Source organism: Stylophora pistillata, chromosome 5 (assembly GCF_964205215.1).
Source record: "Stylophora pistillata chromosome 5, jaStyPist1.2, whole genome shotgun sequence".
Lineage (NCBI taxonomy): Eukaryota > Metazoa > Cnidaria > Anthozoa > Scleractinia > Pocilloporidae > Stylophora > Stylophora pistillata.
The window spans coordinates 21,586,284-21,611,224 of NC_142523.1; the positions used below are offsets into that span (position 1 = coordinate 21,586,284).

Consider the following 24,941-nt stretch of genomic DNA (forward strand, 5'->3'; position numbering starts at 1 on the left):
GAATTCTACCAGTCAGCCAACAAATGGCATGGCCGGTATATAACCACCACAGTTGCAAACTGTCTTGAATTCTCCCAACCAACCTCGTGTTTAGATGAGGCTATATAAACACAGAAAAAGTGCTCTATTACTTAAGCTTAAATAATATGCTTTACGTGTAAGAGTAAGTTTAATAGCTGCAACACACATTTTATTTTCAAACCAGTTTGGGCGATATCACGGCTTCCTATATTCTTTAATTTCCGCCAATCTCAGATAGTCCTTTAAGAAAGATTACTAGAGAAAAAAGTGTGTACATTCGTATAGCTAGATGTCGCACTTTGAGCTGGGCCGGACAAAAAAGATAAAATAGGAACTGCCGACTGCTTGTTGCACAACACTAACGGACGACTTTTGATATTTATCTGTTGTAGCGAAGTTAACTTTAACCTAAGGCTAAGAATTTTTTTCTCAAAGTACGCATTACGCTAAGTTACTCGCAAGACTTCAGAGATTTTCGTCCAAAAAAAAATTAAGCTGCATGACAACTAACCTCGAGGATCTGCTTCGACCAGCGTAATTCTCTCCTTCACCGGGAACTTGCAAGCTTGACATGACAACAAGTACAACAGCCGACAAAATTTAATGTGGTTATCGGAGTGAATGACATCAAATCATCTTCGAAGTACGGCAATTTTAATCTCAAATCCACCTGTATTTCTGCGTTTTCTCCAGGACGTCAAACTAAGTGATCCTGTGTTGTTGACGTGACCTTTCATTAGGGACGGATGGTGTATCCATAGCAACCGCTAACGACAGCTGAAAAATCACTTCTGGCAAACGTCCGTGACACCCAAAGTCATTGATGCTTTAGGTCCCTATTTAGCAAGTTAACCTAAAAGGGAATTTTCATCGCCACAAATACTCATGGTTTAACTGGGATCCTTCTGAAAAATCTTAAATAATTTTATTTCAGGAACTTTTTGTTTGTGAGCATTTCAAGTAAGTACTAAAAATTACCGTAAGCTATACTGTCAAAGTGAATCATAATAGTCCTAAGATATGGATAATATTCTTTGCAGATTGTTGACTGAGAAAAAATAGAAAATAAAGTGAAAATTGACTTCATTGGATATTCAAGTGATTTTGATGAATGGAGAGTTGGAGATGCCTTACTTGACAGAGAAAAAAGTAGTCTTAATCGCTTGGTACCATGATTCATACCAAGTGAAGATTCCTTGTCTGACAGGGCTTCAGCTTTATTCCACCGCCTCGGCCACGAAATAAAGTTTAGTCTATTTTCAACCAAAAGGGAGTCACCGGAGGTTCAGACTGAGATGCAGATTGACATGGATATCTATAAAACATATTTAAAAAATATTGGATTTGTAAAAAAGTCAAGAGGATGGGAAGTACATTGCGTTGACGATAACTCATTTATGCGATCTGCTTGGTAGTAGGTGGTTTTAGAGAACTCAAAATGTAAATGGAGACTTTGTTATGTCATTCTTGTAACTGTAAGATTTTGGCTGCATGAAAAAAAGCCTGTGAAAGAGTTTGTTTATGTTGGCGATACTCTTGTAGAAAGCCACACTAAAAGTGACTTGCAAGTCATTTTTACATTGATGACATGTAGTCGTTGGCCAATATTGGTACCATCCACAGAAAGTTTAACTTGAATGTTATGATTTTCTTTGAAAGCGGCACTAGAAGGACTATTTTTCTTAAGAGTCTGCAACCTTACTTTTAGTCATTCCTTGATGCTCTGCTGAATCCCACAAGTATCATTTGGAGTACTTGACAGATTCCATTTACTATTTAAAGCCTTTACGTCTCCTTGACTTTCCATGACCGAGGTAGTTCCTTGCAAATCATAGAAAGTTCATGGTATACTTCATTTGATATATTAAATCTTTCCTTTGTGTACAGCGGTAAATTTATGTCATCAATCTCTTCATCAGTCTCGGCTCGAGATGAGTATTGAATGTTATTGTTATCAACCAGTGTGAGAGTCTCATACTCGTGAGCGTTCTCATGGAAAATTTCAACTTTAATGGCAACAAAATTATGAAGTCCAAGAAATGAAAGTGAAGTTTAACAGTCTGTGACCATTTGCTTCGAACTCTAGTTTGATGCCTTTTACTATAGTCTACAAATGTTTTCCTTTTGGCAGGATCCCTTGATTTCTTATCTTTTTGTAGTTTCATTAATTTCTGGACAAGGCCTTTAAGTTTCTTTTGAAATTTGCCAGTAATTTCTTTGTTTTTAGCAACAGCTTCCTTTATTTTCTGCTCAATTTTGGCCTTCTTGCACCTTTCCTCTGTAAGATCATCTTCAAGCTTTCTTTTCTGTCCCCTCAATTTATTGTTTTCGTTTTGGAGCATAACACAGTCCATTTCATAATAATATATCTTAAAAATTCCAAGTTGAAGATTTACCCTTTCTCCAATTAAAGAAAAGAGTTTTTCACCCCATTGCCTCCCATAGTTTTGGCTTTAGCTAGTGCTTGATTTAATCGCCAGATCTTTGTTTTGAATTCTTGGATCAGCCTATGATTTATTATTGTACTAGGAATTCTGCACTCCTGTCCGAATTTTTGTATAAGTATCCTTAAAACGGAGTTTCGTTTGCCTAAGCTTTCCTCTGGATCGAGTTCATCACGATCAGCCTCTTGTTGTGAAGATTTGTACAATTCGTACAGAAGTTTACTGCCAACAAACATGTAGAACATTTATCAATTGCTGAACATGAATCGGGCGCAATTTCATAAATTTATGACAAATTTGGAATTTATAGATATAAAGATTACTTGTTTATTTGGGCTTGAAATGATGAATATTCTTTGTGGCTGTAATTCCCGCCATTGCCGTTTTCCTTCTTTTCTTCGTCGTTTGGTACGGCCTCTACTGCACAAAACAACACAAACGTAATGCAAATTACAAGAGCCCGGGCATTGCGCAACATCGCCAACATCTGCGAAGAAGTACTTTTCAATCACCGATTTACATATATGTTTTCGCTCCAACACGGACGAATTTAGAGTCAAAATGTTCATTAGATCCCAGGTTTTCCACATCAACCCGTACATACGCATGTTGTAAACGACTAGGCCGCTTGAAGGGATGACTGTGTTTTGGCCGAGCGGTCAATGCCAGTCACGGCCTCTTTCAAGTTCGACGACTTCAAAGCCCGATTTACATGGTCTATGTTTCACTTTCCCAAAGTATTTTGCGACTTATAGATAGAGTAATAAATATATATCATAAATATAACCGTATATTTAGATACAGTGATCGTTAACTTTGTCTAGTTTTGCTTTTTGCTAAAAAATTAACAATTTCCGCAATGATTTCGTGTGACTATCGGGGGCCTGGCAACGAAAAGAAAAAATTAGAAGCAAATGTCACGTAATTTTTTGGAATGCGAAAATAGACTTTCTGCCGCGTGGGCTGGCCGATGTCGTGGTAGTCGCATCACTACACGATTAAGCTATAGATTTCAGAAAATTAGACCAGTAACTTGCAGATGATATGACTTGCAAATGTTTAAACGATGTTTTGAGTTGAGCTGATCATATCATCCATTAATTGAGGTAAGCGTTTTAAATACACAATGTATGCCATGGGCGTGTGTGTGGAGTAGACATTTTTTCCTGTGGTCTACAAAAAGAAATTATAAAGGCCTACGGTGTCGCGGGACAGATATGTAAGTTCGTTTTTATCTGTAATTTATCCTTATTGCTTGTGGTTAGCCCAGTTCGCAGTTCAATTAATATATTATTCATTTTATGTGTGATCATTATGATTTTACGTACCGCGACCTCGTGGCCGCGTGGATATCTGAGTCGATTTCTTTATATTAGTTCTCTAGTTCCGCTCGTTTCTGGTTGTTTGCATTTAGCCTGTTTAGTTGTATTTTGTTGCCTCTGACGGTTTTCGTTTGTCGCTCGCTAGTGCCTTGTAACGTTTCTTTGTGCAACTGCCTTACGCTAGTCCTTCATTGTTTATTTCAGTTTACGAGATCAATTATTAAATGTGATGTGAAGGTCGCTTCGGTCTCTGTAAAGTTCCACACGTTCTGGTATTTTTCTCCGGTCGCGATTTTCTCGGCAATACATTCGGCCTTGATGTTCGCCTGCCGTTACAGGCATTCTTATTCTAATGTGGTTATATAATTCATTGTAAATCATCTAAATAACGTGGTTTCTCAACTGCATTCTAAGCAGCTTGGTTTTACTCATTACGTCCTTGCGCAGATGTACTTTTCTGTGGAGCTCTCTGTTGAGTTTTTAGTGCTGAGTAAGTGATCTTCATTGTATAAAAGAAGGTTTTTGAAGCAATTTCTTTTCAAAGTTTTTGAATAACTTTATTTAATTCTAGAAGCTTCTGCCTATACAGATTGCACAAATTTAAGTGTTGCAACATGTTTCTTCAAACAAGGTAATGGAGTCGCTTAGTGTGGGGTTCTGTCTGCAGATTGAGAGTAAAAGTTAGATTTTGAATGAAATGCCGATGAAGGATTACGAGACTGACACGCTTCATTTCTAGAATAACGAGCCATGTGTGGAAGGGACCATGCTCTACGTAATTAACTTGAGCTATATTGCATTTTTTTCACCGTTTGTTTAAATTGTTTTGGAAAAATTTACAAAGAGCCAAATTAGTTCAAGTTGATTTAGCAGATCAAGCAGATCTCATTTTGATGATTTTATTAAAAGCTGTGTGTCTAGTGAGGCACAGATCTTCTGAAGTTGGGCCAAAAGCTAATCCGGCCTATAGACAAGAAAAAAGGAGAAAAACAAAACAAAACAAGAGCTAGGAACAGCCTAAAGAATCACATATTCATCTTTTGATATGTTCCCTAGTCTCGAGGAGTTGCTGTTTGATCCTTCCCTTAAAGTTTGAAATTTAGAAGAAAATTGAAAAGAAGGCTTTCAGGAGAAATGTCTACTGATCTTGATTTAAATTATACATAATTTTTTGTCAAGATTAGGAAGAAAATTTGGTCAATCGTATGACATGAAGTGTTAGGGTGAATGCTTATACTCTATTGTTTTGTTTTCATAGGTTGCGAAAAAGCTGATTTAACGAGTTTATTGTTAGTAGACGCATCAGGTTTCAAGCAGGTCTCGTTGTATTACTATTCAATGATATCCGTCCAAAAAACTCAGAGCTATAGCTAAAGTTAAATTTGAAAATCCAACATGTAAACAGCTTGGATTGTGTGAAAGTAGTCGATGATCATTGGCTCGGTGCTTGATTGGTCTAGCAAGTGAGCTCTCCAGCTTTCTTTTTTATTCTGCTTTGCGCACATGCGAGTATTCATGGACAAACCCTCAGCATCACCAAAATTTTCCGTATTCAATCATTGAAAGACAACAAAAAACAAAATTCCCGGTAAATGTGCGATTAGTTTGATTTTTAGTCCAATAATAGAATACTTTTGGATATTTCGAAACATTTTGTTACTGAATTAAAATTAATTTAAATGCTCCAACCAATTGCGGGGACCTCTTGTAGAATTACTTATGCAACAAGAAAACTTTGGAATTTGACTTAATCCATCGCTTAAACAAGACAAAATAATTTTTAGGCATTTACTAGATAACATTTTTTTACAACGTCGGCATGTACTTAAGGAGTGTTAGTTCCATATAAAAGCAGTGATATATATGAGATCCCTAAAGTCTTGGCTTAGAAAATATTTTTTGGGGAGTTGCCTTTGAAAGATTCTTTAAACTATTTGACAGTAACAGACATTAAATTACTTCAAAATGTCAAGGGAATCCCAAAAATATGTTTATTTTCTAGTAAGTGAATAGCCCAACCGTCTTCCAATGATATACCACAAAATGGATATATTCTTTTCACTAATTTATTGCATTTCCAAGTATGGACAAGCTCTAAACTCCTCCACCAAAAGAAAAAATACCATAATTTAATACTGAGCATTGACTGGGCATAAACGAGCCCTAAAATATCATTCTCTTCTAACCAAAAATAATTTTTCTGGTGTGGTTTGAACTTTCTGTAGTTATGCAGTAAATGATAATGACCACTTGGCTTTTAAACTAGGTTCATCCAGCTCATTACCAAGCTTCAAATTTATACTCAGTATGTGAAAATGTTTTGCTTTGTGACTCTGAGAGATAGAAACAGTTAAGGTCAGCTTTTGTCTCTTAGAATACTTCTCATAATTTATCACTCTTAGGGTATGGCTTACAAATGTACAAAAACAGGTATTCAGTTGAAGTTCTAAGACTTCAAGAATATTGGGAAGGAATTCATCATGCCGTTTAAAAGCATGTTTCTGTGTGGTTGGAAATGAAAGAAAGAATTACTTGTTTCACTCACAAATGTTGTTAACCAGAGAGCTTTGTTCAGCAAATTTCTGAAAGTTCAATGAGTAGTTTTTGGCCAGGTACATCTCATTAAAAGCCATGTTTGGAGCTTTTAAACACGGGACTTATGTCCTATTGTCTTTGCTCTGGTACCGCTTTGTACAAATACTTAGATAAATAAATGATAAATAATTAAATGTTCAAACAATTTTCAAACTTCCCATCTTTCATGTAATTTCTTCATAAATTGATAATGTGAAGATCACTACTATCAAACACTCGGTTTTGAAGTGAAAGACAAGGGTTTGTTCTTCGTTCATCAAATTATTCAAATTTTAAACTCAGGTTCTCTCGAGTCGTTCCAACTCCTCCAATTAATCTAATTTCTCTCATCATCTGAAGAGGACCTTGCAAAGTCGTGTAAATTTTACCTAGAGCTCTGTTTTATTTTTTATTATGACAGTATGATTGAAAAAAGAAATTGATTTTCTCATTTTAAATTGAAACAAACGTTTAATGCTCTCCCTTGTTGAGTCAGATTTTTAAGACTCTCATCCTATTGGAAGTTAGATTTGAAATTTGCTTATATTCCCCCGTTGAAGCTTCAATATATTTGGTAATTGGATGGATTAAGAAATTTATTGCAGACATCTCTGGTACATGCACACAGTTTAATATCAACTTAAAAGCATTTCAATGGTAATTGTAATGGTATCATGCTGATGTTAGTAACAGAAGACCAACTCTTTACAAAATGTAAATGTGCTTTTTTCATTTACAGACAGGAAAGAGGGATGGAGAAGGTGAAGACTAAAGATTCAGTTTCAGAGCCCGGTCAGTTTGTTTACTTTTTAAAGTACATAACTATATTATATACTAGCTCTTCATTTTTTGTGACAAAACTTTTCTATGATTTTCATCGTGGCTACTGCCTCCCATAGGAGGCCAAGCCACATATGTTGCCGAGATGAGTGAGTGAGTGAGTGAGTGAGATAGAATTCTGACCTTGACTCAATGTATTTTGACCTGCTATTTCCTGCTACATTTTAATTTTTTTTTTCGAGTAACTTAGTGGCTCAACATTGGCACTCGACACAAAGTTGAGTTCTCTCTTTTTGTGGTTTCTGGCTTATAGCCACTTGCACGTTATGTTTTCAGTTCTTGCCGTGACACTATGGAAGAAAGCAGAAGACGATAAGCATCTCACAATGGTTTAACTCACTAGCTCACTCATCGCGACAACATAGTAATAATCATCAATTATAATTATGTTGTCGAGATGAGTGAGTGAGCGGGTGAGATAGAATTCTGATCTCGACTCAATTTTGACCTGGCTTTTCCTGGTGCTACATTTTTTTTTTCTTTTTGCGTTTCTTAGTGGCTCAACATTTTGCACTCACTACACAGTTGAGTTCTCTCCTTATGTGGTTTCTGGCTTATAGCCACTAGCATATTATGTTTTCAGATCTCATCGAGGAACTACGGAAAAAAAACGGAAGACGATAAACATCTCACAATCATTTCAGGATTGTGCACCATTAAAAGCAATTTTTTTTTTCAAAAGATATCTTAAAAGGTGTGATTTGCGCATCATGAAACTTAGAGAAAACTTTTTTTGCTCAATAGAGAAAGCATTTTATCGTTGAAATCAGCAAATTATGCAGATCCGAAGATATTATCTTTCGTGACACTACAAAAACAATAAAGGTCTCTAAATAATTTTACATTGGCATCTGTTGACACATAACTTCTCAATAGATGTGAACTGCATATCATGGAAGCTTTGAGGAAGTTTTTTCAATTGATTAGGGTTAGAATCAGCGACTTATGCCGTGAAAAGCCATTAAATTTGCGAAGCGAGTACCTGCGAAATACGATACGTACCATGAGCTGTTCAACAGAAGACCTGTAGTTCATCTTTTTTGGGGCCCAAAGGATTGGGGAACTACGAGGCTTTCGAGCTAGCTCCTTTAAATAATTATTACATTGCTATTGTTATTATTAGTAATATTGTTAATACCATTATTTGTTACCATTTAATTGTTGGTTGAATGTCAGTTAGACGATTTATTTATATCAAGAAATGGACAGACATTCTAGTCTTCTCGGATAAGGACGAATAAACCGTAGGTCTCGTCTCCTGCATCTTTACTTAGATAAATATAATTTGATCAGGCAGGGGACGTTAAAGAACGCACATCCCAAGATTACTGTGATTTGGTCTGGCCTGGTTACTGGGAATTGGGGGGAGGGGGCATCTGTAAATAATTCGCCTTTCTTGATTGTTAACTGCCACTGGCAATCTCGTAAAGTCCCCCGCAAAGTATTGTAAAGCGCATTTGATCATATCCACATGTTAATTTGCACTATATAAATGTTAATTAATTCATTAATTCAATGTTAATTCATTCATTTATTCTTGAATCATCTTTTTTTCGTGAAACAGGATACTCATAAATATGTGGGATGCGGCAGGTTTCTGTTTTGCACATAAGACAAATATTCAGTAATTACCTTCTAGCATCATTAAACAGCTTTTAGTTCTTTTTAACGCTAAAAAAATTCCGCTTTAGCAGTAGCCACGTAAAGTCTATTTCTATGCATAGGTGCTAGAAGTGGCACAAAATTTTCTTTTGAAAGGTTGACACGCGGCCTTAAAAACCATTTGTAATTTAATAATCCTTCACAACAAGTAGTTCAAAAGGTTATGGTAAAAATTTGCAGTTAAAATTCACACTAATTAATGTGACTCTCATTCACTTAATACCTGAATTCTTCAAAACAATTTGTCCGCATTTGAGGTTCAGTTACCATCAAATTCAAATCAGAAAGCTGCGCCTCCTGGTTTACAAACTTTTCTCATTTTCTCCTGAAGAATTATTCCATGATGTACAGGTTGCATTTCTTTGTCAGATTTGAATACATTCCGACTCAAGCTATTATTTTTCAGGTTACAGCAAATTAGGTTTTTGTACTTTTAGGGACCAGATGTGTTTGCTCAACTTGGTTGCATTCCTTTTATTCTCATTTCTAAATGAAGCCGTGTGATTGCGGCATCTTGTTTTAAACTGGTTCGCGGTGAGTCCGGTTTTGTGATTAATGAGAATTGATGGGTTAAATTCAAGGTAAAAGGAAGAAATTAGGTGCTAATTTGATGCCATTTAAATCAAACTTTTATAATTCAACGAAAGTGGTTGATAGGAATTGATGTGTTGAATTTAAGGTAGAAGAGGGAAAGGACATGACAATACCAGGCTTGTGGAGAGCATTAATGGTAAACACAAACTACCAGAAACTTCCATGGAAACAAATTTTTCAGAAGCTTCTAGTGTAACTTCACCTCAACATATTAAAGGTGAGTTGTGTATTACAACCAACATGTACTCTATCAGCTGGTCCAAAGATGTCTAATCTTTTGAAATAGCTTGGTATACACAAACTTACTCGAATTTTCGAAAATGGACCTAAGTATACAAGACAAAGTATACTGCTTTACTCAATTGTCTCCTCAGCAGTCCTTGTTTGAGATACCACGTGTTACAATATGATTCAATTGACAGAAAACCACTACAGCCCTACAAACTCAAATACTTTATTTAACAACTTCTAGCATTCCCACTTAGGAGCGACTTTAATAGGAACTTTAAATTATCCTCAATAGCTTACGTAAGCCCTCTACAAACTGTATCTTAGCACAGCGCTGCACAGACTCAAGGTTTACTCCAACGCTCTTTAAAATGAACAACCTTCTACAGCAGTTCTATCTCTTGGTATAGCTTTCCAAACAATAGATCACCCACGATAACATCGACTACCTCTACTATGCGAACTATTCCTTATGTAAATTTACAAAGCATTCCAGTACATTACAGAGGCTTACAACACAACTATTTGGGTAGTATTGCATCATTAGGACACAATCTGAAAGAATTTTCAAGAAAGTTCCATAGAAAGTTCATGTATGCAAGTCAGCATGACTACATTTTATGCATTGCAGTGAATCCTAGATACTTATATTTAGTCACTCTACATAACACACGTAACGTTCAACCCCAGGAATCGTCCATTCTGTCTGAATAGCATTCCTTTTCATACACAGGCCAATCGCAGAGAGCGTTTCCTTTCTGAAGCCTCCCTACAAAATTCACCAGAGACTGTTTTCTTTTTCAGTTGGGATCCCTTTAGGAATAAAAATGTCAAGTCATCAACGAAATCCCATTTTAGAATTTCTAAGCTCGGTTCTTAGTAGGCTTTTGATTCGAAAGATTGTCATGAATAAGCAAGAGAGTTTCTTAGCCTGTTTGAGTAATCCAGAAAGTCGTTAACTAATCGGGCTATCCTGCTCGAGGCGAATTACCTTAATTTCTAACTTCAATGGTCGGCTCTTTAGTTTTTTCTTGTACCTTTATCAATCTCGTAATAGATAAGGTTAAGAATCGGAAAAGTCTTGTTCGATGTGCTTTTGTTACTCGTGACTAGATGATATCTGCCTTAAATCTTCGTTGATGTTTTATAATGAATTTATTTATTATTGAGAGAATACGTTGTCCCGGATAGCAGGAAATCATAATATCTATAATTCACTTTTAAAGTACATTTGTTATACAATGCTTTGCAAATATACAGTGCTGTTTAAAATGGTCAAATACTGAGTATGAACGTAAGTGTTCCTTGTTAAGGAATCTTATATTTTGGTTTCTCCGGCTTGAAGTGACTAGGAGAAGTGACTATTGCTAGTTGCTTTGGGTGCGAGTTGCTGCTACATGTAGCTCATTCCAGGTAGTATCCCACATCATTGCATTTTACCAGCTTGCCTTGTAATTCTATCGGTAGTCGGTGATTATAGCTCCTCGATAGGAATGTTATGAATGAACATAACACAATAACACCAGCCACAATTTCAATTGGTACGTTTTGCATCCTTAGCCCAGCGTGTTCATTTACAGAGGCGCACATCCCCAGTTTTCTCCCTTTTGAATGAAGAAGAAACTATCACTTCTCTGAGAATCCCTCACCCAAGGGACCTTTATTCAAAGGTTTTAAAAGCGTATTTGGATAATGGATCAACTGATAGGGAAGAGAAGAAAATGTACTTACCTAGAACTCAGCTGAAGCACACAAAGTTGAAATTGATTATTTTCTCTGCTCGTTTCAAAAGGGTATCAGATTTTTAATCCCATAAAGAAAACCTACCTGCAGATATTTATACAGTCTCCTTGGTCCAGTCTTCTTGCCCCTTCATGGTTTGCAAGATGTGGCTAGAATGACTGGGAATTTATTTGGAAAATCCAAACTCGCCCCCTTCAAGAGTTAGTTTTAACTGATGGTCTCTCGGTGGACTTTCATAGTAATGGGACCAAAGGGCTTTGGGGAGTCAGCTTAACTAAGGCCATCATAAATTGATGTCAGTAATTGATTACAATTGGTGCGTTGAATTCAAGGTAAAGGAAAGAAAGTGTGGTTTGAGAACAGTCCTGAGGACAGTAATAATGGCCAGTACCAACCAAAACCCTCCACAAAAAGAACAGCTTCAGAAGCCTCTGGTTCCACTCTTCCCACTCATAGTCAAAGTAAGTTGTTATATATGACAACCTAAAAGGTTGTCGCTTACATATAATTATGCAACTAGACCAATTACTTTTATTGAAGCAATAATAATGCCAAGCACAACTTAGTGACCACAACTGATGCCTTTTACAACCAGACAATCGTGCATTCATTAAGACACATTATTAAGTAAAATCATTGTATTAAAGCAGTTTGTGAAATACCGGTTAAATCAAGCTTTCATAAATAACGAAAATTTACTGTTGATAAGAATCAGTGTGTTGAATTAAAGGTAAAAGAAGAAACGGCCGCGGCAATACCAGGCCCGTGGAGAGCAATGATGGTAAACACAAACCAGAAACCTCCACGGAAAAAACAGCCTCAGAAGGGTCTGGTGCACTTCCACCTAATCGTAATGAAGGTTAGTTGGGTGTTAAAACTGAAATTTACTGGTCTGCACAAAAAAAGTCTGAAATAGTTTGGCATACACAGCATTACCGGGTTTTATCGAAAATGGATACCACGCGACGGTCAACCCTGTGACGTGGTATCGGTCGTTTTCGTCTGAACAACATTCCATGCATAGCTAGGCCAGTCACAGAGAGCTCTTCATTTCCTGGACCCTCTACATTCTGCCTCTTAGGCCAGCATGATTACTTCTAGGATATCATATCTTCTAGTTCTTTTCAATGAAGAAAGATAGGTTATAACGTGAAGATATATAAACGCAGAACCTCCCCCATCCCCACCAAAAATGTTGGTAAAGCAAAGCAGTCACCAAGTCTTGGTAAAGTGTACACCAAGAAGAGCACCAAATTAGTTCACCCTCTAATGCTGTTAATAGCCAGAGTCAAGTATGTTGTTTATGTACATGTATGAGAAAAGTTATAGTAACTGTATACCAAAATTATTTCCTAAAATGCAAGTTAACTTAGACATCATTGCTGGATGCGTTACTGATTAGAATTGATGCATTGAATTCAAGGTGGAGGAAGGAAAGCAAACGACCAATCAAATCCTGTGGAAAGCAGAGATATTCAGCTCCAAGCACAAACCTCAGTATCCTCTGGCGTTACTTTACCTTCTCGTAGTAAAGGTCAGTTTTGTATTCCTATCACATTCTTAGGGTGATAAGTGACATCCTCGACTGGATGAAAAATTCTCTCATCTTTTCAAATATTTAGCATGCACATTATTCGCCTTTGGGAAACCACGAAACGGTCAACTCCCCTAGAACGGCTGTTTCCATCCAAACAACACTCTCCATTTATAGGTCCATTTTTTTCAGGTCTGATTTTCGCTATTGCATTAATAGCGCTATCTATTGCGAGGATCGTGCATCATACGTATCTAATACCGCAGTTCAAAATATATGAACTTCATATATTCATTGTATCTGATTTATCATCACGGGTTTACTACGAATCAACTTAACGGTCTGCTCCCAGTTGGCTTGTTAGCGCAATTGGTAGAGCGCTGCACCAGTATCGCAGAGGTCAGTGGTTCGAATCCCGTACAGGCCTGATTTTTTTCAAGTCTGATTTTCGCGATTGCATAAATAGCGCTATCGACTGCGAGGATCGTGCATCATACGGAAAGGTTAATGTTGATAAGACAGATCTAGAGTGCTTTTCATTTGTAATACCTCAAGCATGCATACAGGGAAAGATAGCATCTCTTCTAGGTATACCCGGTGCAGCAACAGACTGGTTGGGCTATTTATGAACAATGTAGTTAAATGTTGTTTACTTAATCAAATAAATGTAAGCTCAATAGAGCAAATTCCAAAAAAATGCGCTTACTTGTCACCCTTTTGTAGAATCAAGATTGAGTTGAGCCAATAGTCGATTAAAATGTTTTTTTCTGTTGTTGTTGTTTTTTACAGAGATTGTATTTGCCATTGACTCTTCATCAGATGTTACTGAGAAGGAATTTGCGGCGCAAATGGACTTTGTTCTGTTGTTGAAAGAGCAGTTAAATGTTACAAGAAGCGCGTTGATTGCATATGGAGACAGTGTCGAGACACTGATTCAACCCTCAGAAGACTTTTATGTAAAATGGAAGGAACTGCAAAAAAAGAAAAAGCCCTCTTTTCCTAGCAGAGGTAGAAGAATGGACTTAGCTCTTACTAACGCGAAAAAAGAATTTTCACTTCAAAATGGAGCTGGAAATGTCAACCATTTTTACGAAGAAAGAGAACGCTATCTACTGTTGATAACATCTGGAGAGCAAGCTCGGGAAAGCGTTAGAGAGGAGACGTCGTCGGTTCTTTCCTCTGCCGCTGAGTCACTCCAAGAGGAAAGCGTTAAAATTGTCGTCATTGCTGTTGGAGATGCTGTCCGTTTTCCTGAGCTTGTGAATTTAATTGAACGTCCCTATCACTTGTTCTGGCTCCTATCTTTCAGTGACCCGGCAAAAGTCGAAATTATTGCAGAAGAAATCGAAAAGACTTCAGGTAAGGAGTCTTGTCATATTGATAAATTGTAACATATCCGAGATGTTTGATTGTTTTCAGGGTTTTCTTGTTTGTCAAACGCTTTGTTGTAAACTAACATGACAGGACGGAAAATGTGTGAACTGTAAGTACCTCCTATTGCCCCATACAAAGCTTTAGAAAAGTTTTCTAAGGCTTTGTATGGGACAACAGGAAGTACTTACAGTGCACGCATTTTCCTTCCTGTCATGAGTAAATGTTAAGAGAGGAAATTATTTGCAATTTTTTCCAAGATTATCACGAACAAATCGGAATTGCTATTCGTCTCATTTTGTGTTAATACAGTGATTATGACTGTGCTGGTGGCGATTGGAGGCAAAGAAAAGCTTAGTAAATTTGTTTTAAATAAAATTTACATGTATATCATCGATCATTAATAAAAACAAAGATATAAATACTTTTGAATCGATTCAATCGAAAATCTCGTGCAGAAAGCCAAGGTTTAAAATTAATGTAACTTTATCTCCAAAAAAAAAAGCAACAACTTAATCAACATGTTAAGAGGTCTTAAATTCCTACAATTTATCGCGAAACAATATCGTGGACGAAAATGAAGCCACTGACATACAGATAATTGCTTTTCTACCGGTTTTTCTGGGGCCGATATTCAAAAAGCATCGATCCGGGTTACATTGTGTCTCAACCTTGAACTGGAGGAAACACGATATACTGGAAAATATCTTCCGTCATCTTTAGTTCCATTTTACACAAAGTACAAGACTGAATTTAAAGTGTATCACACAATGGTCAAAACAACAACAGAGAAAAAAAAATGTAGCAATTAGAAGAGAAATTTTAAATGAGCATGATAATGATGATGATTAAGTGTAGGCTACACCCATTAAGTGCGAATAGCTTCTTGGAATTTAAGATGGAGAGTTGTGAAGGCGTTATCTAAGATGCCAAAACACTCATCAGAACATAGAGTGTGACATTGTTCAGAATTTCGAGAATGTGTGAAAATGTGAGAGGTTCTATCACTGATCACGTGCTCACGCATAAGTGTGGATAATTAATGTCGAGAGGTTTCACCAATAGAGCAGGCATTATAGCCAGCACATAAAAACTTGTAAATCACACATGTACGAAGGTTACGAGGGATTGTTTCTTTGTCCATTGAGCATTTTGTTATACATTTCCAATTCAACTTTGTACTTTGTGTATATTAGAACCGGAGACAACAGAAGAACTGTTAAGGTGTAGTCTGATCGTCCGGGTGAGTGTAGTCCTGAGAAGGACTGTTGTCGGTGGCAGTGACTGACGTTTCGACAACCTGTGCGGAAGTCATCATCAGAGTCAAGTGAATGATTGTTGTCAGTAGAATGTTCTTATTCCAGTTCGTGTGAAATGATCGGTTGGTTTTGCCGTGATGTTATTGGCTGTAAGACTCAAGTGACGTAAGTCGGTCGTGATTGGTCTGTTTCGGTCTATCGGTAAAGCTAGGTTGTTCTTTTTCGGTCGTTTGTGATGTTTATGTCGTGAATGAGTCGTTTGTATGGGGCGGGTAGTTGTTGACATCTGTTTAGGGGAGTCTGTTCAAAGTTAGTAAACCAGCTTTCCAGAGTCAGTCGTTGAAAATAGTCAGTGCTGTAGGTTAGGCATTACGCAGAGTCCCAGTCAATGTTGTGGTTGGTAAGTCGATGGTGTTCAGCAATGTGATTGCTGACATCACCTTTCCTCGTCGCCCGTCTGTGTTCAGTCAGTCTTGTTGTGAGGTTTCTGCCAGTCTCACCGATGTAGGATGCTTGGCAGTCGGAAGAATTGATCTTATAAATCGTTCCCTGTCTGTTCCTCGGTTCGTCTTTGTCTTTAACGTTGGTTAGTAACTGACGTAGTGTGGTGATGGGTTTGTGGGCGACGCGGATATTGAAGGGTAGTAAGATGCGCGAGATGTCTTCAGACATGCCTTTTATGTACGGTATGGTTGCTGTAGTCGTAGGGGTTGCGGTGTCGTTTGTTTCGGTGGTGGTAGTGGGTCGGTAAGTGTTTCGTCGGATGAAGTCGTTGTTGTAGTTGTTCTTCGTAAAAACACGGTGAAGGTATTTGTTCTCGTCGGATAAGCTGTCTGTCGAGTCACATACTAGTTGTGCGCGTCGTGTTAGAGTTCTGATAGTTGTGGATTTGTGTGATGTAGGGTTGTAGGATGACTCGTCTAGTAATCTGTCGGTGTGTGTCGGTTTCCTGTAAACTGTCGTTCGTAATGAGTTGTCGTTGTGGCTTACCAGGCAGTCTAGAAAAGGAAGTTTGCCATTTTCTTCGACTTCTCTGGTAAAATGTCAGTGTTTTGTTCGTTAAGGTGGTTGTGGAATGCGTCAATTTCGTCGTGTCGAACGGCGGTGAATGTGTCGTCAACGTAACGTAACCAAAGCGGTATCGTTTGTCGGCAAATCGAAAGGGCGCGTTCCTCGATGTTCTGCATCACAATTTCTGCTATAACAACAGAAACTGGAGACCCCATGGCAGTGCCGTGTAACTGTTTGTAGTGTTTACCGTTGTACTGAAAGTAAGTAGACGTTAGGCAAATGTTTAGCAAGTCCATTATGTCGTCTGTCGGTAGCGGTAGTGGGTCGGTAGATTTTCGGATTGCAGTCTCAGTGCATTGTAATGCTAATTGAAGTGGAATACTTGTGAACAGTGATTTCAAATCAAATGACACTAGTTTGTAGTCGTCAGGTATCTGAACAGTCTTGGTAGCGTTAATGAAGTCTTCAGTGGATTGTAGTTTATGTCTGGATTTGTCGGTTAGCGGTTGTAGTATTGTCGTCAGGTACTTGGATAGTTGGTATGTGGGAGAGCCACTACCGACCCACTACCACTACCGAAACAAACGACACCGCAACCCCTACGACTACAGCAATCATACCGTACATAAAAGGCATGTCTGAAAACATCTCGCGCATCTTACTACCCTTCAATATCCGCGTCGCCCACAAACCCATCACCACACTGCGTCAGTTACTAACCAACGTTAAAGACAAAGACGAACCGAGGAACAGACAGGGAACGATTTATAAGATCAATTGTTCCGACTGCCAAGCCTCCTACATCGGTGAGACTGGCAGAAACCTCACAACAAGACTGACTGAACACAGACGGGCGACGAGGAAAGGTGATGTCAGCAATCACATTGCTGAACACCATCGACTTACCAACCACAACATTGACTGGGACTCTGCGCAATGCCTAACCTACAGCACTGACTATTTTCAACGACTGACTCTGGAAAGCTGGTTTACTAACTTAGAACAGACTCCCCTAAACAGATGTCAACAACTACCCGCCCCATACAAACGACTCATTCACGACATAAACATCACAAACGACCGAAAAAGAACAACCTAGCTTTACCGACAGACCGAAACAGACCAATCACGACCGACTTACGTCACTTGAGTCTTACAGCCAATAACATCACGGCAAAACCAACCGATCATTTCACACGAACTGGAATAAGAACATTCTACTGACAACAATCATTCACTTGACTCTGATGATGACTTCCGCACAGGTTGTCGAAACGTCAGTCACTGCCACCGACAACAGTCCTTCTCAGGACTACACTCACCCGGACGATCAGACTACACCTTCACATGTTACCCCCGGGTTCAAACCATTTACTGCAGAAGAACTGTTGAAACATGTTTTCAAAAAGTGTAGTATATTTTCTTAAATTCGTGACATGTCTGCTGCTGTCCAGACCTTTTGACCCTAGAGATGTTTTGCCGCAACAAAAATCTAAGAAACCTGGTTTTGAGTTGATGTAGGTTACATAATACCAATACTTCTTTTCTTTCATTCTATCGTTTTGCGATGGCCCCCCAATGTATGACTAAAAATGTTTGAATAAAGATGAAATTTGAAAAACTTCACGACCTCCTTATCCTTAAAATCTTGTAGACAAGCGTATGTAGTGGACTCAAATGAAGTCTTAACAAATTTATTTTGAGATTGGTGGACCAAGCACGCAATTACTTGTGGTTTAATAGGATCCAATATGGTGATATAGTTTTAGTGTTCGTTTAAGTCCCGCCAAACGTCTTTCCCTGATTTAAAACGTTTCTAAAATTCTGAGAATTATTCTCTTGTTACTCGCAGATATTTTAACTTATACAATGCAGAAAGCAGAGGTATTTGATGACTATGATCCTGGATGGGACCTTGGAGAGAGAATTATTGAAAGCCTAGATGTTTTAGAGGGTGCCTTGAATAAAGTGTGTTCGACGAAGAAACCCAAGCGAGGAGGTGATGGAAAGAACGTAACTATTGTAGGTAAAGCCAGAAAGAGAATCTATGAAAGTTTAAATGACTTTCATAGGTCAGCAATCTTAGACAGTAATTTAACGGTTACCATTGCTGCTTTTGGTACCGAAGGTGTCGGGAAAAGCTCTCTCTTTAACTTCCTTTTGACTCAAGGGGTCCCTCAGGGCAATGTTACTAACTTATTTAGCAGGCTCAGAGATGGACCTCTACCATCAGGGGAAGGTGTTAGACAGACAAGTTTGCCCGTTTATGTTAAAAATGCTAAAAGCATGCGAGTGCTCATCCACAAAGAAGGCAAAGCTGAAGTATGCTGTCCTGAACTGGGATGCGACGATAGAGAGAGGAATGCCGTTCCCATCGTTGAAAGCATTGGGTCGGTAAGAGAGTGCATCAAGCGCAACTTTCCGAATTGGATGGAGGAGGAAGCATCTTACCTTGAGTTGGAGGGCCCATTTCCCATCTTTCAAGATTTAGGAGTGAGAAAAACAACGGATCGCGGCCACCTTGAATTGTTGGTTGATGTGCAGCTTGTGGATTTGCCAGGGCTCCGCGGTGAAGAGAAAGGGGACAAGATCCTTACCACCGAACTAAACAAGGCCGACATAATCTTGTTCTTCACCAGTGGCCAACAAGGACGAGAAGTTACATCGCATGACCTCGCAAATATTTTTCGGCAGCATGGACAGTTCGACACCTCATCTAGGCCAAGACTAGTTCATGTTGTAAAGGCTAAAGAGTCTGACGAGGCTGAGAGACTACTCCGCGAGAATAGAAAAGCTCTCGAAGATGCTTGGTCAGTTTTCTTTGGCGATGATGAAAGCAATGAATGCTTCAGGGCAGCCTGGGAGAAACTTCCCCAGCTAGGTGGAGAAGAACTACTGAAGCAGCTTAAAGATGAAAGCGAGGTACTTGTATTTCATCCAGAAGACAAATCTTTTGTAAAGAACTTGAAAAAGGTAATCAGCAGTCACGTTGAAAACGTAACCATCAAAAAGTCTTTTCACCCATCTCTTAAGAAAGTTCATAAGCTTGCGAAAGAGCTCAAAAAAGTATTTCCTCAAAGTGGGGCAAAGGCTAAGGAGCCACAGCAAATTAAATTACACCATCCCCCTCCCCTAGAGATATCATCTTATGACAAGGATGAAGAAGGTTTTATTGAGTTGTGTCTTCGCTCTCAAAACTTCACTCAGCATGACAACCTCGAGGAATTCTTCAAAGGGTTTCTGCATAAAATTGAAACCATCCGATTTGTCAAACAACGAATAGAGGTTTCCCTTTTAGATTTCAGTGAACGGGTCATCACTTTAGTTGAGGAGTATTGGAATTCTAAATCAATGGCGATCACGAGTGGCCTCAAAGAACTTGTGGAGGTTTTCTGCCAAGGCAAAATAGAACGTTTTTGCGCGCATAGATATGAAACCCTCTACTTCTCGATTGCGAAAACTTGGAAACCAACAAAAGCTCAACAGAAGAAATGGCAAACCTCAACCAACGAGATGAGAGAAACTATGCTTAAACAATTATTGGAAGCTCTTATTGACAAAGTCTTCAGAAAGCGTGGTAAAGAAGCAGATAGTACACCTTCAAAGGTAAGTGACTCATTGATGGCTCGGGCCCAAGATCTGTTTGCTATTACATTCTTAAATAACGTAGATGTTATTTCAAAGATTGCCCTAAAAAAGATCATTAATTTCTCGAGAGAGGCAATTCGTAAGCATAATCCACACTTTGACCTATCCAGCCTTGACTCCTACGATCATACCAAAGCTTTCCCCGAAGAAATGAGAATGCGTTCTAAAGACAAGTTAAAGATCACAACAGAATCTTCCCATAAAAATATTGTTGGAGCGCTGCTTTCATCGTCTGAGAAAGTTGACCTTGTTCAGGAACTCGAAAAAAAATTAAAGCTCGACAAAAGTGCCCTCGCTCCTCCCAGAAGCGACCAAAAGGTGACTAAGGAAAAGTGGCTGTCAGCTCTACTTACCGTCCTTAGTGATCAGGATCATTTTGATGTTCCCCTTGATGATCAGTTTAAATTAAATGACGACAGAGATTCACTACTTTTGAATGTCGCTAGAAAGCGCCTCTTTGCCTTCCAAAAGTCACGTGTCAAATGTGAAATAGTGGAAGAAAACTCCATTCCTGGAGGAGAAATTCACGTAGAAAAGCATGGACAGTTTCAAAATTTCCTCGCAGCTTTAATGTCCACTACAACAAGGCAACTCATAGACAACATCAACAAGAGCTTTACTAATTGCCAGGTCCAACTGGCACCCATTTTCATTCCAACCATACGCCCTGGGCCACAGCGTTCAAGGACAGGAAACTACTTTTTGCAAGAGAATCCTTGGGATGCGAGCGAGGACGAAACGCCTAAAGAAGAAAAAAGTGAAGGCAAGCTGGAATTTAACATTTTTCTAGTGGTGGAAAAGAGACATCTGAAAACAATTAAGTCGACTGTGGCTAAGAAGACACTGCCATCGGACAGGGTAATAAATTTAACCTACGTTGTGTTGCCAGGAAATGGGCGTGGAATTGGCGTGGCAAGAGCGGTAATCAAAAGTCTGGCCGAATGCTTCAAATTTGACATTTACTGGACAATCGATGATGACATAAAATTTATGTACCAATTCAACGAGGATAACCGCAAATGGCTGAAGTGTACGTTTGGTAGAGGACTACTGTTCGGTCAGCGAGTGTTCCACCACTGTCGGCAAACAACCTTCAAGCAGCCTTCCGAAGAGGCCGTGTGGGATCTTCGCGATGAAATTGAGGAGCTTTGGCCTGAGTGGGCCAAAAAGTCAAAAACATTCAGAGAAGCCAAAAAGCTACTTTTTGATGAAAATTTAAAGAAAATAAGGGATAGCCCAGGTCTCTTAAACTCTCCGTTCACCACTGAGAACTTATCGGTAGATTGTGAGGGGAGAGAGGAGAGGAATGATGAACTCCAAGGAACTCAGAAAGAGTTTGTAAAGAAATGCAGGACCCTCTTATTTGATGAAGCAATCAACCACATTGCCGGTGTTTCGATCGCCCACAAAGCTTCACAGAGGTCTGATAACATGGGTGTGTACCCAAATGCTCATTTCATGCCAAGCAAACAGCGTTACCAAGTCGTTCTTCATAACACATGTGCTTTAAGGGAGGTGAACTATGTCACGGACGACATGATTTTCCATGAGGATGAACAGCAACTCCTAAACGCAAACTGCCGCAACACTCCTTACTGGGGAATTAGACACTCTGATAAATCGTTCTGCCGTGCCCTTGAAGTCAAAGACATCACAGGATTTCAGGTGATCTGTGTAAATCATGAACACAACGACAAGTTATTCAATGCCTTCGAAAGAATTGGTCGTTCGTATGAAGACTCGAGCTCACCCTACGGAAGTGAACTTGAAGAACTTTAAATCACTCTTGAAATAACTAATAACTAATCTAATGTTAAGTCTGCGCCGGACATTGTTTCGGATTATTCAAGGTGACTCACTGGAAGAAGTTTGCCATTTCAAATTTAGATAGCGGCACTCTTTGAAGATCGTTTTCTTCGTTTTGTTTTGATTGAAGTTTAGGTGTTGAATTGGTGAACCAGCAGATTTGAAAAAAAAATTATTTGGAGAAAATCTAGGTGTACAACTCTGTTCTTTGATCTTTCCATTCAAAAAAGATCCTGGACAATGTTCTGATCCACAACTGAAGTAAGTCAGTAGGAGCCAGCTTGATTCGCGTTCGATAAATGGGGGTAAAAGGTCAAACTTTACCACTGCTGTCACTCATTGTGTTATAATTACATGCATCCCAAGCAGGTTAAAATAAATTTTATGAAAACAGCTGGAAAATAATTTCGCAGTCGATCTCGCAAAGGGCTTGACGTTTTCTTGACAAAGAATAAATGCTTCAAAAAAAATCGCCAGCGCTAGCATCTTCCCGCGAGGGCCTGCCTCTAAGATACATATTAGAGGATATTGTAACTTAGGACACCTTGAGGAGCACAAAATTCTTCACACCAAATGATACTTGAGGGTTGAAAGGAAGTTGAGAGGAGTTTGGTAAGATTTAACTAGGAATATCTTTAACGACATCACTCTCAGTTATTGTTGGCCTTCTTTGTGACGCATTGAATACCATTATATCAGTGAATGACGGCGCAGTCTCACTTGCAAGTAAGTTTTCGCAGCCTTTGGATCATAAAAATTATCGTTCAATGTTTCTGAATCGAAATCAGGTCTTATAACTAATTCAGTTACAGGTAGCCACATGATTTTGTGTGAGATTTGGAAAAAATAAGGGCGAGTTTTTCAAGGGCAACAAATATTGTACTTGCCTACGGGCTCGAAAAATTTGTTGCATTTGAAAAAATTTACAAGCGCTAATTTGTCCCAAATTTCATAAGAAATAGCGGGAGACAATTAATTTTTGACAGAAAAAAAATTTTGAGATGGCTTTTCGTAATTGTGCAGAAGCAGAGAGCGCAAAAAATGACCCGTTTTGACAGTGGCAAATGTTATTTTGCGTCCGATGACAGTTGCGTTTTCAATCAAAACAACAATTTTTCTAATGTTTTATTTTGTTTTGATTTTTTTATTATTTCATTGCAAAAGGCTTTTAAGGCTGTCTGAACAGGTTGTTACCTTTTTGTATTAAAATAAACATCTTTAGCGTTTAATCACTTCTTTTCGACATTGAAAATCTGTTATCTGTAAGCTGTATTCCTTTCAGCTAATAGGATTGAAATAGTTTTTCATTTGTATTATCGCGGCAATGATAATGAGAGCTCACAAAGAAGACTTCATCTTTTTTACATTTGTACGTACACATAACCCGTAGTGCCACCGTACAAGGATGCTTAAGTAAGTAACAACTCACATATGTAAAGCTAAACTAACACCGAGCTGATAAATTGTTTAGATTTACTGTAGTGAGTTCATTGTTTGAGAAATCAATGCATAATGGCTACAACCTACAAAGCGATAGTTTATCATATATAGTAGAAGTTTTACTTTAGGAAAGTGTGTTGTAGATTATAGCTATGTTTTCTGCTTTGGATTAGATAGTCTTTTATCTTGATTTTAAACATAGTCAGTTAACTCAAAAAAAGTCTAGGCTTTCGTACAGCTTAAATATTTTAGCATCTTTTAATTAGGTTTATTGTATTGCTAAGTTTGATTTACAACTATTAACTCAGATAGAATAAAGCAGATTTTAACATGTTACTTAGTACTTTTGGGAAATAGAGCTCTATAGCTCTTTTAGTCTGTTTGGAGGAGAGCCACATGACACGAAAGGGGGTCCTCACATAACCTCACCTTTCAAATGCGCCAGCGTGCCTAAACGATGAAAGGTCGGCCAGAACAGAGTACCAAATCATTTTTCAGAGACTCTTTGTTCGTTTGTTTGTTTTAGTCTGTTTTCATTTGTTTTTTCGTTTTTTAGTTTTGTTTTTGTTTGTTTTTTTTTCTAATGAACAAGCAAGACCGGTGGACACAAGAGTGAAGACGCTCTTTATGTATTTACAACGAAGCTTCTCACAGTGTATCGACACTTGATGGTACACTTTACTTGTAGGTCTAACGTGCAATACTGTAATATTGTAATACTTTGTTCTTGATACTTGACAAGCACTTGTATTTGCAATGTAGATTAGATCATTTTGTTCCGAATCATGAAGTAGGCTCTTTAATTTCCTAATTTTTTAGCTTGTAGTTTATTTTATATGGCTTTTTATCTATGTAATATTCTAGTACTTCTTAGACAGTTGATTGAACCACCTTGCCTGGAAAATCTGCCAACTGCATGTCAACTTATTCTTCAATTTTGTGATGATATGAATAAAGTATAAATTGTTAATCGATAAGTGTGAAGTGTACAGTGTGACTGCTAAGTGTCGTATGGAGGGGGAGGGAGGGGGGAGGAAGGGGGAACTTAGATGGACTAACGTCCAGGGGAAGTTGAAATACCACTAGTTTCTTCATGCCGCAGAAACATTAGATTGGATTGAAAAATGCGCCATCATGAATCCCCATACCGCAATCCCTCAAACAACACCAGCCCCCAAATAAGCACCCTCTTGACAAAAGTGCCCTTTCTTTCGCCCAAAAATTTTTATGAAAACCCTCTTCATCTTCCCTAAAGAACTAAAGGCTATCCAAAAGAGCTGATTAAACACTTAATTTAATTTGCATGAAAATTTTCAATCAAGAGCTGAATTAAAGTAATTGGAATTGCTCCAGTATTTTTTGCTGCCTTGCGAGGTTGGTATAAGAAACTTGCACCATCCCCTCAACCAGTAAGCTTGATCCAAATACACTCGGCGATATTCCT

General features: G+C 38.4%; 1 protein-coding gene and 1 pseudogene across 3 annotated transcripts in view; both read left to right on the plus strand.

The window, feature by feature from the left end:
* The window catches only part of LOC111343044 (uncharacterized), a 32,531-nt gene extending 8,057 nt beyond the window's left edge, over positions 1-24,474 (plus strand). The window contains exons 2-9 of one of the 3 annotated variants that reach the window (XM_088759693.1): positions 956-981; positions 7,101-7,153; positions 9,543-9,674; positions 11,761-11,889; positions 12,159-12,287; positions 12,852-12,962; positions 13,752-14,321; positions 18,456-24,474. In XM_088759693.1, the coding sequence (XP_088615819.1) occupies positions 956-981; positions 7,101-7,153; positions 9,543-9,674; positions 11,761-11,889; positions 12,159-12,287; positions 12,852-12,962; positions 13,752-14,321; positions 18,456-22,030 (4,725 nt within the window). In that variant the 3' untranslated portion in view covers positions 22,031-24,474. Of the gene's footprint in view, positions 1-955; positions 982-3,394; positions 3,572-7,100; positions 7,154-9,542; positions 9,675-11,760; positions 11,890-12,158; positions 12,288-12,851; positions 12,963-13,751; positions 14,322-18,455 lie in introns of those variants that run through there. The other 2 variants (XM_088759694.1, XM_088759695.1) reach the window with 2 other exon arrangements.
* On the plus strand, positions 1,056-1,915 carry LOC148730789 (uncharacterized; annotated as a pseudogene).
* Positions 24,475-24,941: the final 467 nt, after the last annotated feature.